General features: G+C 31.9%; 1 protein-coding gene across 1 annotated transcript in view; it reads left to right on the plus strand.

The window, feature by feature from the left end:
* The first annotated feature begins 497 nt into the window (after positions 1 to 497).
* The window catches only part of LOC130663993 (GATA-binding factor 2-like), a 59763-nt gene continuing 44728 nt past the window's right edge, over positions 498 to 15532 (plus strand). Inside the window, exons 1-2 of the mRNA XM_057463607.1 lie at positions 498 to 1049; positions 6495 to 7055. Of these exons, the coding sequence (XP_057319590.1) occupies positions 6878 to 7055 (178 nt within the window). The 5' untranslated portion in view covers positions 498 to 1049; positions 6495 to 6877. The remainder of the gene's footprint in view (positions 1050 to 6494; positions 7056 to 15532) is intronic.

The raw sequence follows: 15532 nt of genomic DNA on the forward strand, positions 1-15532 counted from the left end.
AAGAGTGTTTACGCCCCACAGTACCCAGTGATAAACGAGTAGCGTATGCCAGATCCGTTTAACGACATACAATCTTTGCATTATTTTATCCATATATATATAAATTTTTTTCAACAACTCTATCATTTAAAAAAAATCACCAATAAAAAATTTAACCAGAATATTAATTTTAAAAAATACATAATTTACAAGTCGAAATTCAAAATCACTGACGCAAACTTTCGGGTTGAGGTAAACAAAAAAAAAAAAAAAAATATTGACGAGAGTCGAGTATAAGAAAACGGAAGCACAAGAGGAGAGTAACTTATGTACGCGAGTAGGGGATGTAAGTGGGGGGTAAGTCAAGTTACCGCCCGCGGAGGGGGTGGGACTGAAATCGTAGGCGTTGCCACAGCGACCCGAAGTTTCCCGAGAGCCCACGAGCATCTCCGAGTAAACACGAATGTGGGGGACTCGGGTTGTCGTGTTTTCATGCGCTTTAGTTCCGCGCCGGGTGCCACGACAGTTGCATCGACGAGCCGTGCGCGCGTGCGTTTGAATTTTATGTCACTATAGAAGACATTAAATACTATATTACTAATATTAAATCACCAGTTGAAAATAAATTTATTATACACGCGGTTTATTTTATTATCGAACGTAAGTGCACAAACTCGATTATTATTTACCACAATAATCAAAGAAACGATTAACGTTAACTGAAAATCGAGTTCGGTAAACACGATCGTGTGTGTCAGTGAATATAAATTGGATTATTTTTTTTTATTTTATTATTTCTTTTGTTCATCTTTATTGTATTTTATTTTCTTGTCCTGTTTATCTATTGACGGATAAGTGAACCTTGAGCACCAAGAGATTAGAGCTTAGGGAATATATTTGTATATATATTTAAATAAATAAACAGCCATGTGCCGTGTTTGTGTACAGTGCAGTGTTTTGGTGATAACATAGTGATTGTAAATGAGAATTTTATGATAATAACAAATTGTTGATCAGTTTATATATGAATACTAAAACTCTTATCACTGGATAGATCACTTATAGATAAGGTAAGGGATAAATACCTTTTATCTTGTAATTTTAATTACTCCATTCGTTTCATTATTTTTTTTTTGTTATATTGGTGCCAGTTTTGAATGATAAATTTTTTAATTTTATTTTAACCACCGGGGGCAGCAGTGTCGCGAGTGTTGAAATTTTTTTATTCATTTACGAATTATATTTACAATTCACTAATACTCCTAAATATATTCCGTCATAAATATTCAAATATAAATTTTTTTGACTCTCATTTACTTCACTTGCATTTTTTATTCAAATATTTAAGTGTACAAATTACTGGGTGATTAAATTAAAGTACAGTAAAAAATTATTGTAAATATAATTAACCAAGTGTCGATTATAAATAAATATGTGGAGATTTTCATACATTAAATAAATTACCGCGCCTAGACTTTGGCACTGGTACTGTGGTTTAGCCGTCGGCGCGTAAAAATTCAAATTCAAATTTCATTATTTACTAAACAATTTAAATAACTTAATTTAATATTTTTTATATATAATATCAACATATTTAGTATAAAAAAAGTATACTCATATATTTTTTTATAAACAAAATTTAATTAGTTTATTATTTCTCACATATCTTTGATGTAAACAAAAGCCGTCAAGTTGAAACGGAACAGTCTGTCTTACATCTCGAGTTTATAATAGAGAACAATAAACGACTCTATCAACTTTTCCCACTTTGTTTAGAGTATTAAGATATATTAGTTTATAAACCATAAAAAAAACACACTCATGAACATAAATATTATAAATGAAATGAATATATATCGGAGTAAAGTAAATGAGTTTTAAATTGGATGTGGAGAAAAAATAACGAACCCTCACACAAACGTCTTTACACCAGACTTAATATGTAATTATAATTATAATTATAATTAGTAATTAGTAATTAGTAATTAGCAAGCATGATATCCGCGACTTGAGTTTTAATTTTATTACCCGCGAAATTTAAATAGCGTTTATTTAGTAGACTATTTAAATAAGTGAGTTGATATTTATTTAGTTTGCCAATAAGTGGCTTAGACAGATGTCTTTAATATAAAATTTTTTTCATACATACTAACTCAGTGTAATTGCAATGAGACAATAGTCTATGCAATTAACTTTATTAACTTCCGCAAAGTTTCTTTAATAAATATTTTTTATTGCAACATACAGCCGATTAAATTTAAAATAATTACTTTTATTATAAAAGAGTTGATTACTAGATTTTCATTGCTCTCAAATAATTTAATTACTGAGTACTAATTTTGATATCAGTACAAAGTAATTGTCTATTAAATTTATTTTGTTGTTTACCGTAATGTTATCAAACCTGCGCAGAAAAAAAGGATTTAGCGCAAGAAAAATTTTTCATTATAAATTCAAAAGAAATTTATTTGGGACTGGAAAAAATTTTTTTGTGTCAAAAAATTTATTCCTGCCTTAAAAATGAGTGCATGTGAGTGTAGCAGACAATTTAAAAATTTTTTAATTTTATAATAAATGAATAAAATGTAAGTGGAGTAAAAATAAAAAAAATCCATGTTTAGATAAATGCAAAATCTGCCCGCGCATTTTTAAAAATTTGAATTTATTTATTTATTTACTTCAAATTTATCATTTGCCTCATGTCTACACTGACACTTATCCTCAAGAAAATTTTTTCTTGTCCCAAAAATATTTTCGTCTTCAGTTTAAAATTCAAAAAATTTCTTGGTGCAAGTGAAAATTTTTAGCGCCAAAAAATTATATTTCTGTGGGTCAGTAATTTTTGAAATTTTGTTTATTTTTATTTTGAATAGAATTAAGTGGATGGTTTAGGCTAAAAAGGTTTGAATTATGAAAGACTTGATTATTAGTTGAGTAAAAAAGTCTTGAAAGTATCTCACTTGCGACATATCCACTTGATCGAGTTACACTTGCCATCGTCGGCTCAGCAGGGCGCGTGCGACGGCCAACAAAACCGTTTCAAATATTCCTTTGAAGATTTACTTCGGGCAGTATACACTAAAGATATCTATATATGTATAGATATATATATATATACTATTTTTGTATAGAACGTCCTACATCGACCTCAAGAATTGTATATATTTTAAATATTTTTTTTGATATTGAGTTACCAAAACGACTAGTCCTTAGGTCTCATATTTTGTTCGGTACCTCGAGTCTTGACAAATAAAATTTTTAAGCGTCGCAACAAATATTAAATGTATAAGTTTTTAAACCACTCACCCAATTCACCGTCGGACGGCGATTGTATTTTATATAAAGAATCGGCGGTTCATTTTTTATCTCATCCTTTCACTCTAAATAAAATTAAAAATAATATATGTCCTGGTTCTTGTCGCTAGTGTGGGAAACACGGCATGGATATAAATTAGTCTTAATATTTACTCCAAAATTTTTTCAACCAGACTAATAATTGTTTTGTAAATGTATCAGAAATATATGCAAGGACGTGTCTGCCGTGAATGTTTCACTGCCAATAAAAATTCAAAAAGAAATTCTAGAGTGACTTGATTGCTATTTTTTTTCCTTTTTGTTTTTGTCTGTTAAAATTTTTTTTTTATTATAAATGCATGTGAAACATTTTGAGGTGGACCAAAATGACAAGGCTGCGGTTTTTATATTTCGGTTGGGGGGTTTTATATTTTAGTCGTGAAGATGGACAGAGACTGCTAATATATGTTTAAATTAAAAGAATTATTTTTTTATCTGACATTTATATGATGGTTTTTTATTGTTAAAGTTAAAGAACACATATATATGTATTATACATACAAATATATAAGAGAGTGGTACAAGTCCACTTTCACGTACAGAGAGCAACTGGAAAGTAGATTTTACTCACTTATTTTATTATTTTATTAATAATAAATTCATAATTTTATATATGTATATTTATATATATGTAATACTTATTCACATTTTATATTATCTTAAAATTATCATTTCTTTTTACTTCAATTGACTTGTAATTATATTTATACATACTCTAGTAATTTGAAGTTATAAATTATGGATATAATTCTAGATATATTTAATATTTTATATTTAGTATATATAGATATACAAATACATGAGTGATCATGTACTAGGTCTCTTACTTTACACAGAAAAAAATATTCTCGATTAAAAGTTAAAAAATTCTTATTCTAAGAAAATTTTTTTTTGAAAATTTGAATTTTCGCGGGTAAAGTAAAAATCTCTGACAAGGACGCATTTTCTTGACTTGATTCTCGAAAACTTTTGGCTTTAAAAATATTTTTTGACTCCAGATAAATTTGTTTCTGTGTACAGATAAAAATTCAATAATTTTTTTTGTTTCTATGCTGATTAAAAAATGTGTTATCTATTGAAAATAATTTCGAAATTTTTTTTTTAACTTTAGTTACTAAAGTCTGATTACCGAAATTAGATAAGATTGCGTTGGGGAAAAGATCAATCGATCGTTATCGTTTTTTAAATTTTTATTTACTTAAATTAATACATAAAAAAATTTTATTCTGCTCATTTTTCTAAATCTTTTATTCATCTATTATTAATAATTTGTATGACTAATAATAAAGAGAGAGTTATAATTAATTAAAATTATTACACCTTAGAATTATAATTCTACTTTTATTATCAGTCATAATTACCAATAATTGTCGGTCTTTGATTTAGAAATTATTATCCTGTATATTTTATTTATACACTACAGTACATGTGTATTTTTAGTTCTTGTTAATCAGTCCTTATTTTTAAAAGTGGGTTTTTTTTTCTATTTTTTAAAAATTATTTTATTTTTATGTTACAATAAAAAAGTAATTTTTTTTTTATCAACTTTGTTTTCAAGTCCAAGTTCCAAATTTATATCTTTTGTTTGATAAAATATCGGACGCAATATAATGTTGGAATTTTTTTAAATACCCCGATGGCAATATATGACGACATTTACTAAATATCCAACACTAATTCGTTTTTCAATTAGAAAAAAAAATTTTTTCTGGTGGAATATATAAAAGACAAAGTAAAAAACATTGTGATGGTCATGAAATTTTAATTAAAAAATTATCTTCATATATATTTTATGGCCTTAATAATTAGTCTATTAATCGCATTGTAATTTATCACTCCTAATTGCATTTAATTTCAATTACTGTAAATTATTAAAGTATTGCTCGGGTATAAAATTTTATTTTTTTCTCTAATCGAAAAGTCAAGATCTTAAATTTATCAAAATTTTTTTTTATTTATTTCTAACGTCAAATAATATAATCGATACACGACTTTTGCTTTATCGATAACATTTATCAGATACAACTAGACAGTTACTTAAAAGTACACAGGTTACTTATACAGGGAAACAAAATTTAAATTTTAAAATAACTAAAAATTATTAAATCATTACCTAACACTTTAAATAAATTATCTTGATAATAATCTCATTAGTTCATGTACGTCATTAATTATTTTTCGAACCTTTAAATATTTAATTTGTAAAAAATAATTTATATTTTAGTTTATAGTCTTCTTAAATATTATCTTATCACAAAAAATTTTTTTTCGGATATCTTATCGATCAAGTTGTTTTCGAATACTCTATATATATTTTTAACAATACTCACGTATCCCGTTTTACTGGACATTTATTTTTATAATTGATATTATTAAATATTTTTTTTTACCACACCGTAAAAATCGGGAGTCAATTCCGAGTGATTACGGATTTTATTTAAATCCGAATTTTCTCCGTCACAGTTTCGAAGTTTAAAAAAAAATCATTCCACATTCGGAGTAAATATAAAATTAATTTTTTCAAATGAGTGATTTCGGAGTGAACTGGATTTTATTTAAATCCGCATTCCCTCTGATTCAGAGTTTCAATGTTGAAATAAACTTCAATTTGAAGTGAATTTCACTCCGAGGGGATTTAATATTTTTCCCTCCTCATCCACTCCGGATTTAACCCGCAAATTTTGTACAGTATATATATTTATTATCAATCAATACTCAATTGTCTTTTTTTAAATTTTAAAATTAATGGCGGGCGAAAAAATAGTTGATTCAAAATAACTAGCGGTCATTTCCAATTACTTCTGATAGCGAAGAACAAAAAAAAGGATTGATATGCAATTATTTGTGTTATCACACAGAAAGTAGCTGCTTAAAGCCCCCACTGAACCTCAACCGCCCAATTACAAATCTATATTTATATATGTATACATACATACATATGTATAGGTGTGTATATCTATATCTATGTTATCAAATCGCTGATTACATTAAACATTTGGCCAAGACTTCGATACAATCGCCCACCGTCCATTCTCAGCGCCGTTGATCGTAAGATTTTTCTCACAATCACTACCGTACTCTATAATAATTATAATTCTTAAAAAAAATCAATCAGTACTTAATATCAGTTTGAATTAACATTTAATTAAATTTGATTTCAGATTGTCCTCGAGGTATTACAGTTAAACCAAATAATTCAAGACTTGGACCGGACAAAGAGAAACCTTATGAAATATCAGCAACGAGATCACTACGAGGGTCCGATCCTCCGGGACTTAAATCTCCTGAATCTTTTTTCTCATTTCATTCACTTATTCTAATATCTAATTGACTAGAATTTTCATCTACTTCTTCATAACTCAATATCAATTAATTTGCTCTTGTCCGCGTTACGTGTGCGTGTGATACGCACACGCAGTATAAATCCCCACTCTGGTTCTCTAGTCGTGGGACAGAAGAATAAAATAAAAAATAAATTTTTTCTCTCAAACCGGACGGGGCGCTTCGAAGCGCACGAAGTAAAGCTACAAAAATTCTGGACATAATGGACATGAGCAGCGAATCGAGCGCGGCGCGTTGGTATGAGCCGCCGAGGACGAGTCTCGAGTCCGCGGGTGCTGGGGGCGCGGGTGTGCCCGGTGTCAACTCTGACTATAGAACTTACTACCCTCATGCAGCGCCGACGCCTCATCATCCCGCAGCAGCCGCCCACTACGCTCACAGTGAGTACACACTATTAATTATCATTATTATTATTTAGTCATTCAAAAAAAATCTCAACTTGAATTTCGCGCCGTCAAACAAACTAAAAAAAACCATCTTTTTATCAAAAATGAAGAGTTTTAATAAAAAGTCGTCCACTAAACTTGGGATTCATGTCTGACGGCGATGGCTTTTCAACCCCCGAATCGTCTCGTTCATGACTAGACTCTCTAGTAAACATCGCATACATAAATACGTTTCTGTATATGAGCAGCTTCTTTTAATCTTTTTGTTAATAAGTGAGATGGGAAAAGATTGCCGGGTCGATCACCCTCTCGATTTCTTTAGATCCTCGTTGGCATGTGCCAAGTATTTAACACGCTTGGTCGTAACGAGAACAGCGTCAATGTTATCGCGACTTTACATCCAACTCTTTCGTCTCTTCTCATTTTTGCAACTGCTTATAAATTTTTCTCATTTCGTCTATATATCGTCCTTTGTACTCAACACGGCCTGTAAAATATTACCGAGGGAGCGTGATTCAATTTGCGCTCTTATGCCGATTCGATTCGTGGAAACGGTGACCATCAACCGGCGGCTTGGATCATCAAGCTCATGGGTAGGGGGTATAAACAAACCAAGACATAAATTATATACATATAGTGTAATATGTGTGTAGTTGTGTGTATGTATATAAAAAGAGACGTATGTAATTCGAAACTCTATATATGTAAGGCCCTTGGAACGCGATATCCCTGATTTTAGCCGACATGGATCATACCCATCATAGCTCGTGGCGTCGTCGCCCAACTCCCTTTTACTTCCATTCGTTCTCTCTACTCTACTTTTACAATCTCATGTTTTTTGGTATAACATATATATATACTCAAGAAGATTTGACCTCGAATATCTCTTTACCAACTTTTATTTGCTACTGTCTTAAACTTTTTGTTTCCCTCTATTTTTGGACACAATAAAAATGTATGAGATCCAATTTATGTCCATGGACATCAACTGTCCCAGTCTTGAGCTCTGTTGCACATCATCTACTTGTATAGCAGACCAACAGAAGGACAAACACCAGACTGATGACTAGGACAATAATGGAGCATAGACAGATCTTGGGTTTACCCATGGGTTTAACGGAGTGGATTCAAAAGTTTGTGTCCAGGGTTTAGTGCAGTCTGTATATTTTTTATCAGCACCAGTTACTACTGTACTACGTAGTGTATGATAAGGAAAAGGACGTGGTGCAAAAACGAGGGAGATCATGTTGTCTTATGGACTTGTAAAGTTATCAAAGAGGGAGTAAAGAAGACGAAGAAGAAGAAGAAGAAGGCGTAAGAGCACGGCGCAGTGGTTGCGGCAGACAGGAAGGAAGCGCAGCCAACCGTAAAGCCACGGGGTCTGAGAGAGGTGCATACGTAATTGCAGGCCACAGGGAGGCGCGCGCTGATGCCTCAACTCTTCGTTTTATAGGTTACATTTATGTACATATATATATGTACATATATTTATATTGTTGTCTATATAAAACTGGGGATGTACAAGAACATACCTCATATTTTCTTCCTGCTCCCAGTGTTTATCAGATCGACTGTCACGTTTGATCGATCATTGATCCATTGACACTGGGGCTCTCGGTTTTTTGTCCACACGAGAATAAATAAAAAAATTAAATATTTAAAGCCGTTGAATTTATGTATGGGGATCGCAATGATGATGATGATGGTTTGTCGTGGGGGTCAAATCAGGTTTTTTCTCCAATTGTATTTTACAGACTAAAGCGGAAGCATTATATATATATTAGGGTGCTCCGTTTGAAACGAAGATTTTTTTTTTTTCGTTCCCCATCAAAAATCTTGTTCTACATGTAAAAATAAAAATTCAGTGAAATTTTGAGCTCTTAATAACAATTTTAAGAACTGGAACAACGTCGTTGAAGTTTTCCCATGCTAAAAGCATGTAAATTTTGATTCTTTTCTTTTTATTGAATAAAACTCAGCCCCATATTGACGTATCTTATCGGTTCAAAGTTTTCTTGGAAGAGAATTGTATGCTCTTTGAAAAAGCCTGTATGAGCTTAGCATTACCTTCAACTACAGCCCTCGTGGAAGCCTTGAAAGTCTCATTTCCTACGAAATTAGTGGTTTTTTGTTGTTAACTTGTAAACGGTTGACTTTTGGGAAAAAAAGTACATGACATTTTTTGTAGGAAATTTAGTCTTCTACAAAAAAGTTCTCATAAGTCAAATCTCTAAAATCAATATTTAAAAAGATATATGAACTTTAACTCAGTAAAATTCGAAATTTTAGCTAAATGTCAAGATTAACGGTTTTATAATTCAAAATCATTATATAAAACATATTTTTTTGAACATAATCCATCTGTTAGGTCCCAAGGACATCGAAAATTCGAACGAGATTCTTCAAACCTGTGTTTTAATCATTCAATTTTTGAAAAGAATTGCAAATGAGGTTGGTACTTAATAACAATTTCGATGAATAATTACGGGCATTTTATAATTTATATAAATATATATTAATTGATACTTACCATAAGTTAATAACTGAATATATTGTATAGTATTGAACATTGACATTTAGCTAAAATTTCGAATTTTACTGAGTTAAAGTTCATATATCTTTTTAAATATTGATTTTAGAGATTTGACTTATGAGAACTTTTTTGTAGAAGACTAAATTTCCTACAAAAAATGTCATGTACTTTTTTTCCCAAAAGTCAACCGTTTACAAGTTAACAACAAAAAACCACTAATTTCGTAGGAAATTAGACTTTCAAGGCTTCCACGAGGGCTGTAGTTGAAGGTAATGCTAAGCTCATACAGGCTTTTTCAAAGAGCATACAATTCTTTTCCAAGAAAACTTTGAACCGATAAGATACGTCAATATGGGGCTGAGTTTTATTCGATAAAAAGAAAAGAATCAAAATTTACATGCTTTTAGCATGGGAAAACTTCAACGACGTTGTTCCAGTTCTTAAAATTGTTATTAAGAGCTCAAAATTTCACTGAATTTTTATTTTTACATGTAGAACAAGATTTTTGATGGGGAACGAAAAAAAAAAAATCTTCGTTTCAAACGGAGCACCCTAATATATATATATATTATAACACTTAACAATATGTGTGTTTATTTTATATATGTCATGTATAATACATATGTGAGAGTGTATGTGTTGCTGAGGTGTATTATATGGTGTGTGTTGAGAACGCGAGAATACACGGTGGCTCGCGGCTCTTGGACGCCATCTTGTGCAAATGTACACGGCAACCGAAGGCGGAGCCAAGAGAAGACTCGCGAACGGGTCATCTCGCGGTTACATCCACCAATTCGCGAATTATAATATTTATCATATTTGTGGTTCTCAGAGAAAATAAAAAAAAAAGGAAATATTTTAGCCGTCTCATTTAAAATTTATAAAAATCGTTAAATTAATTGGGCATGTAAATTTGTGTTAATGATTTTTTTTAATGCAATTAAATAAATTTTATTTCAATTGCATTGTTGGTAATGATGTTGATGAAGAATTTTAAAATTAGAGTATCAAAAAACTGCAAAGTGGTGCAGGGTCAATTTCACGGTGAAAATTGTATGTTATTACATCGATCAAGAGCAGGAGTAGAGGAATGAGGGAGAATGAGGATAAAGTTTAAAAAAAAAATATTTTACGCTGCTGGGGGCACTTGATATTATGAGATGTTATTTTCTTTAAATTTTTTTCGCATCACGTAAATTTCGCGGTTTTTTTATTGTTCAATATATATAAATATATATACTGGTATATGAGTAGTAGTAGAAGCGTGAGTTCAAGGAAGTTCATAATGAGTATTTTTTTATATCTAAAAATATATATTTCGTTATAGTATCAAGTGTTAGCTATATATTTAATTTAATTTAATTATTATTATTTTTACTTTGTAGTTAATTTTTATTGTTCGTTAATTGGAGTAATTAAAAGTATTGTGAAAATTATAAAATCATAAATTTATAAATAATTTAACGCAATGAGTTAATGATTGGTGTATTTTGAGTTTGAGTAAAACGATTCGAAGAAATTAATAATCGCAATATCTACCTATATACTCATGTGCGCTCAACGACGTGAGTAATTGCAGTTTGTTATTCCTCGCGCGTTAAGATGCATTATATATTATATATATATAAAATACATACACTAGAGATAGAAAGAGAAAAGTACAGAAAGTAAGAGCGCGTTGATTCAATTCACCAGATCTATACTCTCATATACAAAATTATTTTATAATAATAATAATAATAATAATATATATATAAAAAGAAAACACTTTGCATACAATTTATCAAAAGTGAGCATAATAAAAATAAATTTTTTTTTTAAACAAATATCATTGCATACATATTTTTCATATGTTAGAATACATTTATATATGTTTTATCTTCATATAAAAATTGATCGATCAATATTGCATCATGATTTCTTTTGGTAGTTTGATTTTTATCATGATCCGCCGATCTATTTATCACGATTCCACTTGGATGTCAGCATTACAGTATAAAGTATCGATACACAAACTACTTTATTCATATACACACTTAGATATATATATTTTATATATACAAGGGTTTTTATTTTTCTATTTATCTCGGATTGATTAAATCCCGGAGGTGTCGCAGAAGCGGCACGGAAATCGCACGTCTGTACTACGTGATCGATTCACCGATCATGAGAGTTCTATAAAAGAGTCTAGAGTCGCTAGATGTGAGTGTCGGCAAAGAGTAAACACAAAACGACGTCTTTGCTGATGCACGACGTCAAACGCATCCAAATTAATTCTAAGCATCACACATGTATATATGGAAAGTACATTTATGTATATATATATATATATATATATAAAGACATGGAGAGTCCATGTGTGTGATTGCTATGATGTGTACTCAAGTCAAGTTATTTATCTTTTCTTGATCCTTGCACACTTTTATCATGATTATTATTTATTTCTCTGGAGCTGTTTAATATTCGCTTGCTCCTTTCGCTCTTCATCCATCAGGATTATATTCACCTGAAGGATCGGTGACGCCATGGAATGCAGACCCCTTTACTCTCGTTAGTTTTACTGCTCTCTCGTGTGCGTTCGCGTGTACACTTGATATTATATCCAGCAGCAGGCGTGCCTCTGTACTAGTCTCCTCGTATCCTCGTCTATTTTTTATGGCTGGTGATATGCCGCCCGCCGATTTATTTTATTAAGTAAACTGATGTTCGGTACCACTGACACTTGAACTGGAAAATTGCTGGAGAGAGTTACAGTTTCATGTTTTCTATTACTCATTAAATTATTATTATCATCATACATATATATACATAAATTTAATAAAAGTGGTAATGAGGTCTAGTAATTAATATTTTTAAAAAAGTGAAAATATTTATCTACCTTGACCCTGAATAAGAGGGATAAATTTTTTTGGTCTTGTATAAACTGGAACTGTGTATTTAAACTTGTAAATAAAAGACTAGACACACCGGTCGATTAGCATACGAAATTGTCCCCGAACTGGACCCCTTATAATACTGCTCCCTCTCTCTTTCTCTCTCGCAGTTCTCATACAGCAACGAATCGATGTAATCGCCGGGCATTTTATGTCCACGCTCCTCGAATAATACACGTGTAAGGACAACTTCATTCTCTGATGGACGTTTGCTATAAAATATATACAAATATACATATATACAAATTTCGAGTGCCCGTATAAAATAATTCAAAGGAAGGTCAAGTGATTTGTAGAAAACCAATTGAGGAAAACATGCAAAACTTTTATTTAATTGATTGTCCAGAGCAGGGACATGATGATCATAATGATCGTTGTCATGATGGAGATGGGATGAGGAAGGGAGAGATGGTCGAGCTTATAGACCAGTATGTATTATATGTAGAATTTGCTTGCATGAAAATCCATGTGAGTCTGGCAAGGGAACCGGATGCGCTATCCACCGCCATCTTGATCTCCTCGTTCGTGATATAATGGCCACCATCTACATTTTTAATGAATATTCATCGGCACTCTGTCTCTCTCTTAGTCTTGTAACATGTGTGTGTGTGGTTTGTCTGCACGATCTGCTGTACCGCAGCCGCAAGCGTTACACGAATATATGAATGTATGGATGTATACATTCGACTCGACAATTATCTAGGAGCTCGACAGCCATAATACTAATTATCACTGTTGTGAAATTTATTCGCTGATATACTGTCCGCAGTCTTCATCACCATAATCATAATCATCATCATCATCATCACAAGGAAAATATATGTATAATTATTTAAAAATCGATTGCTTAATATTCCAATTAATTTATTCTCATCATCAGAATCAATGAAAAAATTCCTTGTAATTAAATTTAAATGCGGCTAAAATTTTTTGATTCTGGACCTCGGCTGAAAACTTCCACGAATTTCGGAGTTTGATTTTAAAAATTTTATTTCAATGGGAGATTTATTTATATTTATATATTAAAATGTATAATATTGAGCAAAGTAATTTTTGTCTCAATGATTTTAAAGTGTGTTCGTGGTCTGAATTTCATGGACCAGCATCCCGGTTGCCGTCTCTGTCCCCTGAGACTGGTAAAAGATGTGTAACATATCACGGGAATAAAAAAAACGTAAAACGGGTAGAATAAGAATAAATAAAAATAAGAAGTAGCAAACTCTTTGCTGATGGTATATATAGGAGAACTATCAAGGAAAAGCGGCGCCGTATAGGATGCCAAGTTGTTTCTAATATGGCGTGCCTCGAGAATTCTCTCTCTAACCACTTTGCTTTTTTACACTACAGTGGTTCTGCAAACGAGATCAGCTCTCGTCTCATCTTTATCTCTTTCTTTAAACTCTGTCTTTATTCCTCTTGAAGATCTCACCAGAGCAGAGCAATCGGAGTAAGGAGTTAAGAGTTAAGAGTAAAGAGTATAAGCAGAAGTAGAAGTAGAAGTAGAAGTAGAAGCAAAATTACCAGCAGTAGCAGCAGCTTCTTTCTCAGTGCTCTGCTATATATCTACTAGAGAATAAAATTCTCAGCGGAATCCCGCGACATTTGTCACTGCAACGAGACGCTACAATCCAACTGCGCGTGCATGTCGGCCTATCGATGGCTCGCCTACTCGTTTCCCGAGGAGTCACGTGCAGGCAAACTCATCCACTCAGTTATTGCTAAAAACAACCGAGATCTTTTTACCTGCTACCATTTAAGGTTACACAATACCAATATAAAATATAACATTCATACATTTAAATAACAACTTATATATTATACTCTTAAGTAGACCAAAAATAAAAAAATTCCGATGGGTAAAAAAAGGTCGGAATAAAGTTTTAAAGCGGCGACTATTCAACTCTTATTTTTTACTCTCTATAATCTGACACTCGTTACTTAGTCAGAAATTTTTTTTTAGTCTCTCTTTCTACAAAAACTCGCATGATGAATTATACTGAATTATAAAAGCAAACAAAAAATTAATACGCAGTATTTACGTTAATAAAAGTGTACTCTCACTGCACGAAAGTGTGAAAACTCATTGAAATAATTCACGCAGTTAAATGTATGTATGTATGAGTGTAAAATAATTTACACGAGACTTGGGTTTATTTAAAATAAATAATCCAATAGTTGGAGTAAATTTTTATTAAAAATTAATATGTAGTGTAAAAAGATAAAGAGAGAGTTGCATCGCGCATTTGAAGGTGGCAGGCTCGACCCGGCAAGAAACGCTCGATATATCGATCCTCCACGCTCGCGCCTCCGTGCCAGGTAAGCTCAGGTAATAAGAGCCGCGTGCCGAGTCGACGCCGATCGAGAAAGAATCCTTTCCATTTGAATGCTTCTCTCGGGAAAAAGAAAGCAAGTGGGTGGACTGAGTTCTATGTATGAGTTTGAGCAAAAAAAAAAAATAATAATGAAAGAAAAGAAAATAGCCCTAACACGAACGAAAAGAAAACCTCTCGGGCCTTGGGGTTCAGCGGTCACGCGATCATCGAATAGACTCGGCGTCGCGACGCCTTCTTGCGCATAGCCGTCACGATAATCGCTTTTGAAGAATTCGCTTCACCTATTTTTTAAAAATTTCAAGAGCTTGAGTTCTACTATCGATCTCTTTTTATTTGCTTACGCAAAAAGTACCGACATGTCGGAAGACGTTCACAAATTATGGATGTTATCAGTTATCATAAATAATATACGTCATTACAATAAAAATAAGACGTCACGAGGGTGATGAAATTCACAAGTACATGTGCACCAACCAACGGTTAATTATCCGAGTGAGCTCACGTAACTCGCGAGAACGCGCGTTAATACTTATATGGAAATCTAAGGAATCTCATGTATGTTCTCTTCTAAGAGTATTAACTGTTGGGTCCGATGTTGAACCTACACATATATATATGTACAATAATGTATATGAACACATCCACACGGAAATAAATAAAGTGTTTATATAT

Source organism: Microplitis mediator, chromosome 2, assembly GCF_029852145.1.
Source record: "Microplitis mediator isolate UGA2020A chromosome 2, iyMicMedi2.1, whole genome shotgun sequence".
Classification (NCBI taxonomy): domain Eukaryota; kingdom Metazoa; phylum Arthropoda; class Insecta; order Hymenoptera; family Braconidae; genus Microplitis; species Microplitis mediator.